This window comes from Thalassophryne amazonica, chromosome 16 (genome assembly GCF_902500255.1).
Source record: "Thalassophryne amazonica chromosome 16, fThaAma1.1, whole genome shotgun sequence".
NCBI classification, from domain to species: domain Eukaryota; kingdom Metazoa; phylum Chordata; class Actinopteri; order Batrachoidiformes; family Batrachoididae; genus Thalassophryne; species Thalassophryne amazonica.
In genome coordinates this window covers 89461633-89474587 of record NC_047118.1, presented here as the reverse complement: position 1 = coordinate 89474587, position 12955 = coordinate 89461633, and the positions used below count along the sequence as shown (strand labels likewise).

General features: G+C 43.1%; 1 protein-coding gene across 1 annotated transcript in view; it reads left to right on the top strand.

Annotated features, from left to right (window-relative positions):
* The first annotated feature begins 4389 nt into the window (after positions 1-4389).
* The window catches only part of ppl (periplakin), a 118327-nt gene continuing 109761 nt past the window's right edge, over positions 4390-12955 (top strand). The window contains exon 1 of the mRNA XM_034189905.1: positions 4390-4540. Coding sequence (XP_034045796.1) covers positions 4482-4540 — 59 coding nt within the window. The 5' untranslated portion in view covers positions 4390-4481. The remainder of the gene's footprint in view (positions 4541-12955) is intronic.

Here is a 12955-nt window from a genome sequence, read left to right as displayed (position 1 = left end):
TTACCAAATGAGCCACTGAGCACCAAAACAAAACAGAAAACAAAAACAGAACAAATAACTGTATTGACCTTAAACAGTCTTTATGAACCTCCATTGGATCAAATCAAATCAAATCAAATCAATTTTATTTATATAGCGCCAAATCACAACAAACAGTTGCCCCAAGGCACTTTATATTGTAAGGCAAAAGCCATACAATAATTACAGAAAAACCCCAACGGTCAAAACGACCCCCTGTGAGCAAGCACTTGGCGACAGTGGGAAGGAAAAACTCCCTTTTAACAGGAAGAAACCTCCAGCAGAACCAGGCTCAGGGAGGGGCAGTCTTCTGCTGGGACTGGTTGGGGCTGAGGGAGAGAACCAGGAAAAAGACATGCTGTGGAGGGGAGCAGAGATCGATCACTAATGATTAAATGCAGAGTGGTGCATACAGAGCAAAAAGAGAAAGAAACACTCAGTGCATCATGGGAACCCCCCAGCAGTCTACGTCTATAGCAGCATAACTAAGGGATGGTTCAGGATCACCTGATCCAGCCCTAACTATAAGCTTTAGCAAAAAGGAAAGTTTTAAGCCTAATCTTAAAAGTAGAGAGGGTGTCTGTCTCCCTGATCTGAATTGGGAGCTGGTTCCACAGGAGAGGAGCCTGAAAGCTGAAGGCTCTGCCTCCCATTCTACTCTTACAAACCCTAGGAACTACAAGTAAGCCTGCAGTCTGAGAGCAAAGCACTCTATTGGGGTGATATGGTACTATGAGGTCCCTAAGATAAGATGGGACCTGATTATTCAAAACCTTATAAGTAAGAAGAAGAATTTTAAATTCTATTCTAGAATTAACAGGAAGCCAATGAAGAGAGGCCAATATGGGTGAGATATGCTCTCTCCTTCTAGTCCCCGTCAGTACTCTAGCTGCAGCATTTTGAATTAACTGAAGGCTTTTCAGGGAACTTTTAGGACAACCTGATAATAATGAATTAAAATAGTCCAGCCTAGAAGAAATAAATGCATGAATTAACTTTTCAGCATCACTCTGAGACAAGACCTTTCTAATTTTAGAGATATTGTACAAATGCAAAAAAGCAGTCCTACATATTTGTTTAATATGCGCTTTGAATGACATATCCTGATCAAAAATGACTCCAAGATTTCTCACAGTATTACTAGAGGTCAGGGTAATGCCATCCAGAGTAAGGATCTGGTTAGACACCATGTTTCTAAGATTTGTGGGGCCAAGTACAATAACTTCAGTTTTATCTGAATTTAAAAGCAGGAAATTAGAGGTCATCCATGTCTTTATGTCTGTAAGACATTCCTGCAGTTTAACTAATTGGTGTGTGTCCTCTGGCTTCATGGATAGATAAAGCTGGGTATCATCTGCGTAACAATGAAAATTTAAGCAATGCTTTCTAATAATACTGCCTAAGGGAAGCATGTATAAAGTGAATAAAATCGGTCCTAGCACAGAACCTTGTGGAACTCCATAATTAACCTTAGTCTGTGAAGAAGACTCCCCATTTACATGAACAAATTGTAATCTATTAGATAAATATGATTCAAACCACTGCAGCACAGTGCCTTTAATACCTATGGCATGCTCTAATCTGTGTAATAAAATTTTATGGTCAACAGTATCAAAAGCAGCACTGAGGTCTAACAGAACAAGCACAGAGATGAGTCCACTGTCCGAGGCCATAAGAAGATCATTTGTAACCTTCACTAATGCTGTTTCTGTACTATGATGAATTCTAAAACCTGACTGAAACTCTTCAAATAGACCATTCCTCTGCAGATGATCAGTTAGCTGTTTTACAACTACCCTTTCAAGAATTTTTGAGAGAAAAGGAAGGTTGGAGATTGGCCTATAATTAGCTAAGATAGCTGGGTCAAGTGATGGCTTTTTAAGTAATGGTTTAATTACTGCCACCTTAAAAGCCTGTGGTACATAGCCAACTAACAAAGATAGATTGATCATATTTAAGATCGAAGCATTAAATAATGGTAGGGCTTCCTTGAGCAGCCTGGTAGGAATGGGGTCTAATAAACATGTTGATGGTTTGGATGAAGTAACTAATGAAAATAACTCAGACAGAACAATCGGAGAGAAAGAGTCTAACCAAATACCAGCATCACTGAAAGCAGCCAAAGATAACGATATGTCTTTGGGATGGTTATGAGTAATTTTTTCTCTAATAGTTAAAATTTTATTTGCAAAGAAAGTCATGAAGTCATTACTAGTTAAAGTTAAAGGAATCAGGATCAGTGCTTAGCCACATGAACACCTGCAAAAGAAGAAAAGGGCGTCCCACTCCTGATGACCTTTGGGCTAACATGGTGCACCTCTCCAGATGAGGTGCGCCATGTGCCGTGAAGACAATCTTTCAGGGCAACAAATGGTTGCATTTAGATTGTCCTAAGGCCGGGCTCTTGTTGGTGCCCACAGTGGCCCGCTCCCCCGTCTCCTAAACAGACCCAAGTTATGAACATACATAAGTAACATTTTGTTTGCCACAATCCAAAGTTCCAAACTGTAAGATAAATGAATAATTCAGGTCAACCCAAATAACTCACTTAACTCACATTTTGTATGTCTCTAGCTGCTCCCATCCTCTCCCTGAATAAGTTCTCTTATTTCTGACATCTTCAGCTGATGACTATTTCTTCTCCTAAGGCCAGGCTGCGTTGTCCAAGCATCTCATGTCATCTTCATCTCCAAGAGCTCACTGTCCTCCAAAACAATGTCCACGCCAAGATCTTTCAGTGTTTTCTGTGCTTCCAGTAATTTTGAGAATATTTTGGTGCCAGTGTCCAGAAAAATTTTCAACTTGGCGGGGTATGCTAACTGTGCCTTAATGTTCTTCTCTTTAAGTTTCTTGATCACCTCACAAACTTTTTTCCTCTTCTTCTGCACTCCAGAGGAGTAATCCTGGTCAAAGTAAATCATACAGCCCTCAAATTGGACATTGCGTTGTGTCCAGGCCTGTTCTAACACTGCTTGTTTAACCTGAAAGTCCAAGAAACGTACAATGATAGACCACGGTGGGGCTGAACCAACGGGCCTCGGTCCGAGGGCTCGGTGGGCTCATTCCACTTTGATGTCACCTCGCTCTTGCAGCTGCAGCGAGCTCCTCAAAAAGTTTATCACAAAGTCAGTCGTGTTGTCTTTTTCCGAGCCCTCGGGAATTCCATAGAGGCGCTTCTCCACATCATCATATTTATTCACAATGCTAGCTTCTCTGTGCAACAAGTAGCTTAGCACCCGCTCATGTTTAGCATGCCTATCCTCCGTGGCACTCACTCTGCCCTCGGCGTCAGTCATTCTTTGTTCCAAGACGTCCGTGCGTGTCACAATATCGGTCAACATAGTCTCCATTTTGGTGATGGAAGTTTTAAGTTCCTGGAATGATTCAGTATTTTGTTATCGAAGTTTTCGTAGCTCCGTTAGCATGTCGTCGTTCCTGTTACCTCCGGTGTTAGCGATGTTGTTAGTTTCTCCATTGGTTATCAGCGAGGTAGCTTCGGCTATTGTTAGCTGCTTAGGCGCGGACTTTGCATCTTCAAATTTGCTCACTTTAGCGTCTTTCTTGGTCGTTTTTGTGTCGACATGTTTGTTAGGTTGTCCTTTTCACGTGGTCTGGTATTCATTTATCATAAAACTTTCTAAAAGAGGCAATTTTTAAAAGGTCTGTTGGAGCTGGAGAGTTTACATACCGTCCTCGGCCATGATGTAACAGGAAGTCAAGACAGCAAATTAACATTAAAAAGGACATAATTAACAGGAAATAAAAGGGTTGAGTTCTTCTTCTAAAAATTGTTGAGGTCTGAGGTTCTAAATACATTCTGGACTCACACGTCGTTCCAACTCATTATGCAAACTTTGCTTAAATAATTACCTCCCTTGAAAAAAGTCAGCTACCTATTTTATAAACACGACCCAGTCTAGAGGCCGTGGATCCCCACAGACAACATGCTAACAGTGATTAGGAAGTGTTAAGAACACAGCGTACGGGGTGCTGGGCCGCTCAGGTTTTTGTGGCTTAATGGGGACAAAAACCTGAGTGGAACTGTTTCCTGAAGCAAAGGTAGTTCCTAAAAATGAAATGAGACAAAGATTCTGAGTGTCTGACAGAGTCAGTCCGAAGTTCACTTTGGTTTCAGTGTCTGACACACACACACACACACACACACACACACACACACACACACACACACACACACACACACACACACACACACACCTGTGGCAGGAGGAAACAGTCAGGTTAGACTGGTCGATCCACAGCAGCCTTAAGACCACGCCCACCGTATACTGCAAAGCGCGCACACACACACACACACACACACAGTGTGTGTGTGTGGGCGGGGCCGCTGTCAGGGTGTGTGTGAGCACATAAAGGAGTGGAGGAGCAGAGGACAAACAGTCACAGCTGACTTTGTCCCGCTCGGATTGTGTTCGTGTCAGTAGCTGTTCAGGTGAACCGTCACTATGATGAAGAAAAGAACAAAGACCTCGGCGGTGATCACGCAGCCCAAGACCACGTCCAGGTGAGAGCAGCACTCCAACACCTCCAAACAAACCTGCAGGTCAGCGTGTGTCCCGACGTCACGCAGACTCGGACTCGAACCTCCTCATTTTAGAAACACACAGAGTCAGTTTGTGTTTTGTGCACACATATGGAGTGCTGCATGCACTGGGTCCGAGGTGAGGGTCCAAGGTGAGGGTGTGAGGTGAGGGTTCAAGGTCAGTGTCCAAGGTGAGGGTTTGTGGTGAGGGTCCAAGGTGATGGTTTGAGATGAGGGTCCAAGGTGAGGGTTCAAGGTGAGGGTTTGTGGTGAGGGTGTGAGGTGAGGGTTCAAGGTGAGGGTTTGTGGTGAGGGTGTGAGGTGAGGGTTCAAGGTGAGAGTTTGTGGTGAGGGTCCAAGGTGAGGGTGTGAGGTGAGGGTCCAAGGTGAGGGTCCACAGTGAGGGTTCAAGGTGAGAGTCCAAGGTGAGGGTCCCAGGTGATGGTTCAAGATGAGCGTCCAAGGTGAGGGTTCGAGGTGAGGGTTCAAGGTGAGGGTCCAAGTTGAGGGTTTTAGATGAGGGTCCGAGGTGAGGGTTCAAGGTAAGGGTCCAAGGTGAAGGTCCAAGTTGAGGGTTCGAGGTGAGGGTTTGTGGTGAGGGTCCAATGTGAGGGTCCAATGTGAGGGTCCAAGGTGAGGGTCCAAGGTGAGGGTTTGTGGTGAGGGTCCAAGGTGAGGGTCCAAGGTGAGGGTTCGAGGTGAGGGTTTGTGGTGAGGGTCCAATGTGAGGGTCCAATGTGAGGGTCCAAGGTGAGGGTCCAAGGTGAGGGTTTGTGGTGAGGGTCCAAGGTGAGGGTCCAAGGTGAGGGTTCGAGGTGAGGGTGTGCGGTAATGGTTCAAGATGAGGGTTTGAGATGAGGGTGTGGCTGCTTCTGAACCAGCAACACTGCTTGTAAAAAACTAAACACCTGGCTGAAGTCAGGTTGTTAGAAAAGTGTTTCATAAAAATCAAGAGCATAAGAACCTTCAGACCAAAACTGAACATGAAATGAGACTGAAACCGAAACACTTTATGTCAGCAAACTCTAGAAATGTAGAAAACACCCTTTTCTTTGAGTTTTTTTTTTGTTTGTTTGTGCAGTTAAATAACAAAATAAATCAGCATTTTAATATATTTTACAGCCATTTAATTCACTGTAAAATCTAGAAACCTAGTTTCTTTCTTGTGAATATTTTCAGGTAAAATGAGTTAATGACTTTATCGGTTAATAAAGAAACAACGTCTTGGTTGTTCAAAAAAAGCAGCGACGTGTGAGTCCGAGTGACCTGAGCCGGACTCAGGAGAAGGACTTTAAACATAAATGGTGAAGCAGCAGAGCTCACAGGCTCTCTGGTGTCAAAGTTGATGTGTGATTCCATCCATTTGTTTTTTCAGCGGGTTGTAGCCTCCAGCTCTCTCCGAGCACCAGTGGCTCCACCCACCTTCATGTAACTGGTTCTGCTCCTCGTCAGCCACCTTTATTTTGCACAACATTCTGCTCTTCCTGCCTCTTAACTACAATATTGTGTCGCTGTGTGCAGCAACGTTTCATAACTCAAATAATAACTACAAGAGATCCAGTGTGTACGCATGGTGGATCAGCGGTTTTCACTGCTGAAGGGTCCAGGTTCGATTCCCACCCGATCCTTTCTGTGTGGAGTTTGCAGGTTCTCCCCGTGTTCCCCGGGTCCCTCCAGGTGCTCTGACTTCCTCCCAGGTGAGGTGGATTGGACACTTTAAACTGAGCGTAGGTGTGTGAGTGTAGTTGTCTGTCTCCATGTGTCCCTGTGATGGACTGATGTCCAGTGACCGCTGGGATGGACTCCAACTAACTGGGATTAGCCTGCTCAGGATGGAAGGGTCACCTCTTTGCTGTAGACAAGATAAGATTAAAATTCTCTTTTTGCCTGTTTCAAATTTTTTCAAAGTTGCTGGTTTGATTTTGGTTTCCACACCACTCCACAGCCAAAGGGACGGCTGCTGTCAGGATTAACTGAAGTGCTTTACATCGATGCCTCACTAACCACCCACTCCACCAGGTGTGTGTGGTCCCTGGTCTAAAGGATGTATGGATCAGTAAAATATTAGTGATTGACTGGTATGAATGACTTGATAATATCACACTGAAGTCACAGTCAAAAACACCATCACAGACAGGTGCAGAGTGCACATCAGCCCTCTGATGTCCATTATTATTATGATTATTATTATTGTTGCTGTTCTCTCATTGACCAGGTGTTCAGTAAAATCCATTCAGAAATAAATAACAATGATTCCATTTTCTTTAGAATCAGAATGTTTATTAACACAAACACTTACCAAATAAATAAATAAATCTAAATGAAGAAATACTTCCATATACCTTTCCTATACCTTTTTGGAATCTTTAGGATCAGGCAAATAATGTGGTGTAGTTTTCTATATGATTAGAGCATTTTTTCATTTTGACCCCTGTGTAATTCTTCTATTGGTACAGGGGGTGGTGGCCAAGTGGTTAATGCGCTTGGTTTCAGTGCAGAAGGTTCCAGGTTCAAATCCCAGCCCTGCCACATTTCTCCATGTAATGTGGAGTTGCGTCAGGAAGGGCATCCGGCGTAAAACCTGTGCCAATTCAACATGCAGATCCACCTTGGATTTGACCCCGAGTGCAAACAAGGGAGCAGCCGAAGGGACTTACTGTAATTCTTCAGTTGACCCCTACCTGGCCGACTATTGAAAATTCAAGTGGCTAATTGGTTATTTCAAAAGACTAATGTCTAAGGAGTATTTGTGCTGAATTTGATGTTTGTGTCACCATTAGCAGGATTGTTTCAGTTATCTGCTGCACTACGAACCTTTTCTTTTGTTTTAATTCCTGTTTCCTCTCCCTAACCCTGCTTCAGAGGGGTGTGACTACAGCACCAGTCTCACCCTCTGATTGGTACAGTTTCTCATCCCTCCACAGGTGGAGGAGAAAAAGCAGAGGAGGATGATGGACACACACACACACACACACACATAATCCACACAGAACGTCAATGGCACCACAGCAGTCAGTCACACCACACAAACCTGTTCTCACTGGCTCACCCTGAGCGGGGCATGGCATCGTTTACAGCGGGGCGTGGCTTCGGTTAGAAACTGGCTCACTTGGAGCAGGGCGTGGCTTCAGTTAGAAATCAGCCCACTCTGAGCGCTGCGTGGTTTCGGGTACAAACCAGCTCACCCTGAGCTGGGCGTGGAACCTGCTCGCTCTGAGTGGGGCGTGGCTTTGGTTCAAAACTGGCTTACCCTGATCTCTGCACTTTAAGTAATGACAGGAATGGTCTATTTTAAGGCCATTAATACATTTGAACAAAAGTCTGAAACCAGCAGGTGTGTGTTCATGTCCCTCAGTGGCTGCTCTGAGCAGAAGGCCAAAACTCACAGTGCCGTCTTTGGTTTGGGATCAGTTCCTGATAAAAAAAAAAAAGAAACCAAAGAAACGCACTCATATTTTGTCCATGCAACATTAAATTATTTCTGTAATGACCCAGTGTGTGGAGGGGATTGTTTTCACTGGTGTGTGTGTGTGTGTGTGTGTGCATGTTTACTTGGATAAAGTAGTTTGCCTCCTGCAAGTTAATATTTAAAAGGCATCATGATTTTTTAAATTTCATAAATGTTATATTTATGAAGAGAGGGCAAAGGATCCTGAGAAAAATGTAACATTAAATAAATGTCTATTTATTCTGTTACAGTTTTTCTGAATTGCTAAAACACTTCGTTAGGTTCAGTGAATTGGAAACTTTGTCATTGTCCAGGTCTCCTCTGTAAAAGAGATCTCGTTCTCAGTGGGACTAACCTGGTTAAATAAAGGTTCAAATTTTAAAATATTTTTTGTTGTGACATTGCTGAATGTAGATACCGCACCGACTATGATCATGTTTTGCTACATACGTGTCCAGTTGTCCACATGTCCTGGTCATTTTATGTTGGTGGATGTATTTTTATTTGCTGTCTGTCTGATCTGAACACACTGTTTGGTTTTGATCACAGAATAACTGATGGGGTTTTTGGATTTTTTGATTTGTGTTTAAGGTTTTGAGAAAATGGGTGGAGCTTTCAAGAAATGTGTTTTCACATTTGGGAAAACTGTAAGAAGTTTTATTCTGGTTCTTGTAGTGAGTGTGTTAAAGTGTGTTAAAGTGTTTTAAAATTGTGTCCATCAAGGATGTCATGAATGGTTGGGTTTAAAACTACTGCTCGACACGTTATCGCCACCTCATGTTGGCACTCGCTGCATTTGTTTTGGCATCTCTCTGCTGTGCCCCAATCACAAATGCTAACCCTTTCACAAATGCTGACAGTCCAAGTCACTGAAGATGACTTGGACTTGGTGAGTGAGAGAGTGAGTGCATCACTGAGTGAGTGAGTCAGTAATTCAGTGAGTCAGTGAGTGAGTGAATCAGTGAGAGAGTAAATGGGTGAGTCAATAAGTAAGTCGGTAAGTGAGTGAGTGAGTCAGCCAGTCAGTCAGTCAATCAGTGGGTCAGTGAGTGAGTGAGTCAATAAGTAAGTCGGTAAGTGAGTGAGTGAGTCAGCCAGTCAGTGAGTGAGTGTGTGAGTCAGTGAGTGAGTCAATAAGTAAGTCAGTAAGTGAGTGAGTGAGTCAGCCAGTCAGTGAGTGTGTGGTGTGAGTGAGTCAGCGAGTGAGTGTGTGAGTAAGTGAGTGAGTGAGTGAGTATGTGAGTAAGAGTGTAAGTGAGTCAGCCAGTCGGTGAGTGAGTGAGTGAGTCAATCAGTAAGTCAGTGAGTGAGTGAGTATGTGAGTAAGAGTGTAAGTGAGTCAGCCAGTCGGTGAGTGAGTGAGTGAGTGAGTGAGTCAATCAGTAAGTCAGTGAGTGAGTGAGTATGTGAATAAGAGTGTGAGTAAGTGAGTCAGTGAGTAAGCCAGTCAGTGAGTCAGTGAGTGAGTCAGTGAGTGAGTGAGTCAATCAGTGAGTCAGTGAGTCAGTGAGTCAATCAGTGAGTGAGTCAATCAGTGAGTCAATCAGTGAGTGAGTCAATCAGTGAGTGAGTCAATCAGTGAGTGAGTCAATCAGTGAGTGAGTCAATCAGTGAGTCAGTGAGTCAGTGAGTCAATCAGTGAGTCAGTGAGTCAGTGAGTCAATCAGTAAGTCATTGAGTGAGTGAGTATGTGAGTAAGGGTGTAAGTGAGTCAGCCAGTCAGTGAGTGAGTGAGTGAGTATGTGAATAAGAGTGTGAGTGAGTGAGTGAGTGAGTATGTGAATAAGAGTGTGAGTGAGTGAGTGAGTGAGTATGTGAATAAGAGTGTGAGTGAGTCAGTGAGTGAGTCAGTCAGTCAGTGAGTGAGTGAGTCAGTCAGTGAGTGAGTCAATCAGTAAGTCAGCGTGTGAATGAGTGAGGGGCACCAGTGTGAACCTAAGATCAGGTGGAAACGTGATAGAAATGGGGTGGCAGCAGTTTTAGACCTGCAGCAGCATTCAGTGAGTGAGTCTGTGATCACGTGTGAAACAGACTCTACTGCACGTGGAAAGAAGAGTCGTGTTGATTTTAAGGCTGAGTGTGTGTGTGAAATTTTATGTAACTGTCACTACAACACCTCAGATCATCTGCAAAATTGGACACTTTAGTCAAAACTTAACAATACCTTATGAAAAACTTATTTTCTTGTTAAATGAAAGCTTGAAAGAAAACTGGCCTCACAGTAGATCTTCTCCAAGTCTACACTTTCAGAACTCTGCTGCTCTTCTGCTCTCACACACACGCTGCCGTGAGCACATCACCCCGTTCTCAAGAACCTCCACTGGCTTCCGTCCCACAGCAGAACCGCTTCAAAATCCTTCTGCTCACACACAACGCCCTTCACAGTCAGGCCCCACCCACCTCAGCACCATGCTCCACGTCACACTTCTTCCTGCCGCCTCTGCTCCTCTGATGCCAACCTGCTGTCAGTGACCCCCCCCCCCCCCCCCCCCCCCGGAACTCTCCCCCCAAACAGATCCAAACCCACATCTACAGATCTGCTTTTAATGTGTGATCTGTTTGTGTTTTCTTCTTGATTTACGTTGGTTTTAAGCCTGTAAAGTGTTTTTGTCTGCTGGTAAAAGTGCTACATAAATATAATGTATTGTTATTATTAATATTACAACATAAACACGCTCATCATGTGGTCTGATTCTGTCTGAATCAGTTAAACACTCTTTAACCAGAGAAAGTGTAAAAATAACTTCACCAACACCATGTGACACCAGTTGTGCAGACGAAGGCAAATATTTAGTCAGTCAGTTCTGAACAGTTGAACAAAACTTTTTTCCAGCTGTCGTACAGTATCACTGACACTGTACCATAGTACTGTAAGCTTATAGTACTACTGTAAGCTTACTGATTTACAAATCACTGCGCACACCGACTTACAAAACACTGCGCACACGGATTTACAAAAGACTACGCACACCGATTTACAAAAGACTACGCACACCGATTTACAAAAGACAACACACACTGATTTACAAAAGACTACACTTTTGTAAATCAGTGTGTGTAGTCTTTTGTAAATCGGTGTGTGCAGTGTTTTGTAAGTCGGTGTGTGCAGTGTTTTGTAAATCGGTGTGTGCAGTGTTTTGTAAATCGGTGTGTGCAGTGTTTTGTAAATCGGTGTGTGCAGTGTTTTGTAAATCAGTGTGTGCAGTGTTTTGTAAATCAGTGTGTGCAGTGTTTTGTAAATCAGTGTGTGCAGTGTTTTGTAAATCAGTGTGTGCAGTGTTTTGTTTTGTAAATGGGTGTGTGCAGTGTTTTGTAAATGGGTGTGTGCAGTGTTTTGTTTTGTAAATGGGTGTGTGCAGTGTTTTGTTTTGTAAATCAGTGTGTATAGTCTTTTGTAAATCAGTGTGTATAGTCTTTTGTAAATCAGTGTGTGCAGTGTTTTGTTTTGTAAATCAGTGTGTGCAGTGTTTTGTAAATGGGTGTGTGCAGTGTTTTGTTTTGTAAATGGGTGTGTGCAGTGTTTTGTAAATGGGTGTGTGCAGTGTTTTGTTTTGTAAATGGGTGTGTGCAGTGTTTTGTTTTGTAAATCAGTGTGTATAGTCTTTTGTAAGTCAGTGTGTGTAGTGTTTTGTAAGTCGGTGTGCGCAATGTTTTGTAAATGGGTGTGTGCAGTGTTTTGTAAATCAGTGTGTGCAGTGTTTTGTAAATGGGTGTGTGCAGTGTTTTGTTTTGTAAATGGGTGTGTGCAGTGTTTTGTTTTGTAAATGGGTGTGTGCAGTGTTTTGTTTTGTAAATGGGTGTGTGCAGTGTTTTGTAAATGGGTGTGTGCAGTGTTTTGTAAATCAGTGTGCAGTGTTTTGTAAATCAGTGTGTGCAGTGTTTTGTAAATCAGTGTGTGCAGTGTTTTGTAAATCAGTGTGTGCAGTGTTTTGTAAGTCGGTGTGCGCAGTGTTTTGTAAATGGGTGTGTGCAGTGTTTTGTTTTGTAAATCAGTGTGTGCAGTGTTTTGTTTTGTAAATCAGTGTGTGCAGTGTTTTGTAAATCAGTGTGTATAGTCTTTTGTAAATCAGTGTGTGTAGTGTTTTGTAAGTCGGTGTGCGCAATGTTTTGTAAATGGGTGTGTGCAGTGTTTTGTAAATGGGTGTGTGCAGTGTTTTGTAAATGGGTGTGTGCAGTGTTTTGTAAATGGGTGTGTGCAGTGTTTTGTAAATGGGTGTGTGCAGTGTTTTGTAAATCAGTGTGTGCAGTGTTTTGTAAATCAGTGTGTGCAGTGTTTTGTAAATCAGTGTGTGCAGTGTTTTGTTTTGTAAATAGGTGTGTGCAGTGTTTTGTAAGTCGGTGTGCGCAGTGTTTTGTAAATGGGTGTGTGCAGTGTTTTGTTTTGTAAATCAGTGTGTGCAGTGTTTTGTTTTGTAAATGGGTGTGTGCAGTGTTTTGTTTTGTAAATGGGTGTGCGCAGTGTTTTGTAAATGGGTGTGTGCAGTGTTTTGTAAGTCGGTGTGCGCAGTGTTTTGTAAATGGGTGTGTGCAGTGTTTTGTAAGTCGGTGTGCGCAGTGTTTTGTTTTGTAAATGGGTGTGCGCAGTGTTTTGTAAATGGGTGTGTGCAGTGTTTTGTAAGTCGGTGTGCGCAGTGTTTTGTTTTGTAAATGGGTGTGTGCAGTGTTTTGTTTTGTAAATGGGTGTGCGCAGTGTTTTGTAAATGGGTGTGTGCAGTGTTTTGTAAGTCGGTGTGCGCAGTGTTTTGTAAATGGGTGTGTGCAGTGTTTTGTAAGTCGGTGTGCGCAGTGTTTTGTTTTGTAAATCAGTGTGTGCCGTGTTTTGTAAATCGGTGTGTGCAGTGTTTTGCAGAAACTGTGAAGTTGACAATGTGCTGACAGTTGTGCCAATCTGGGCCAGTGTTTTGCTCCTTGAGTAGTTTTACTAAGGTTTTAATTTCAGTGTGTAAGCA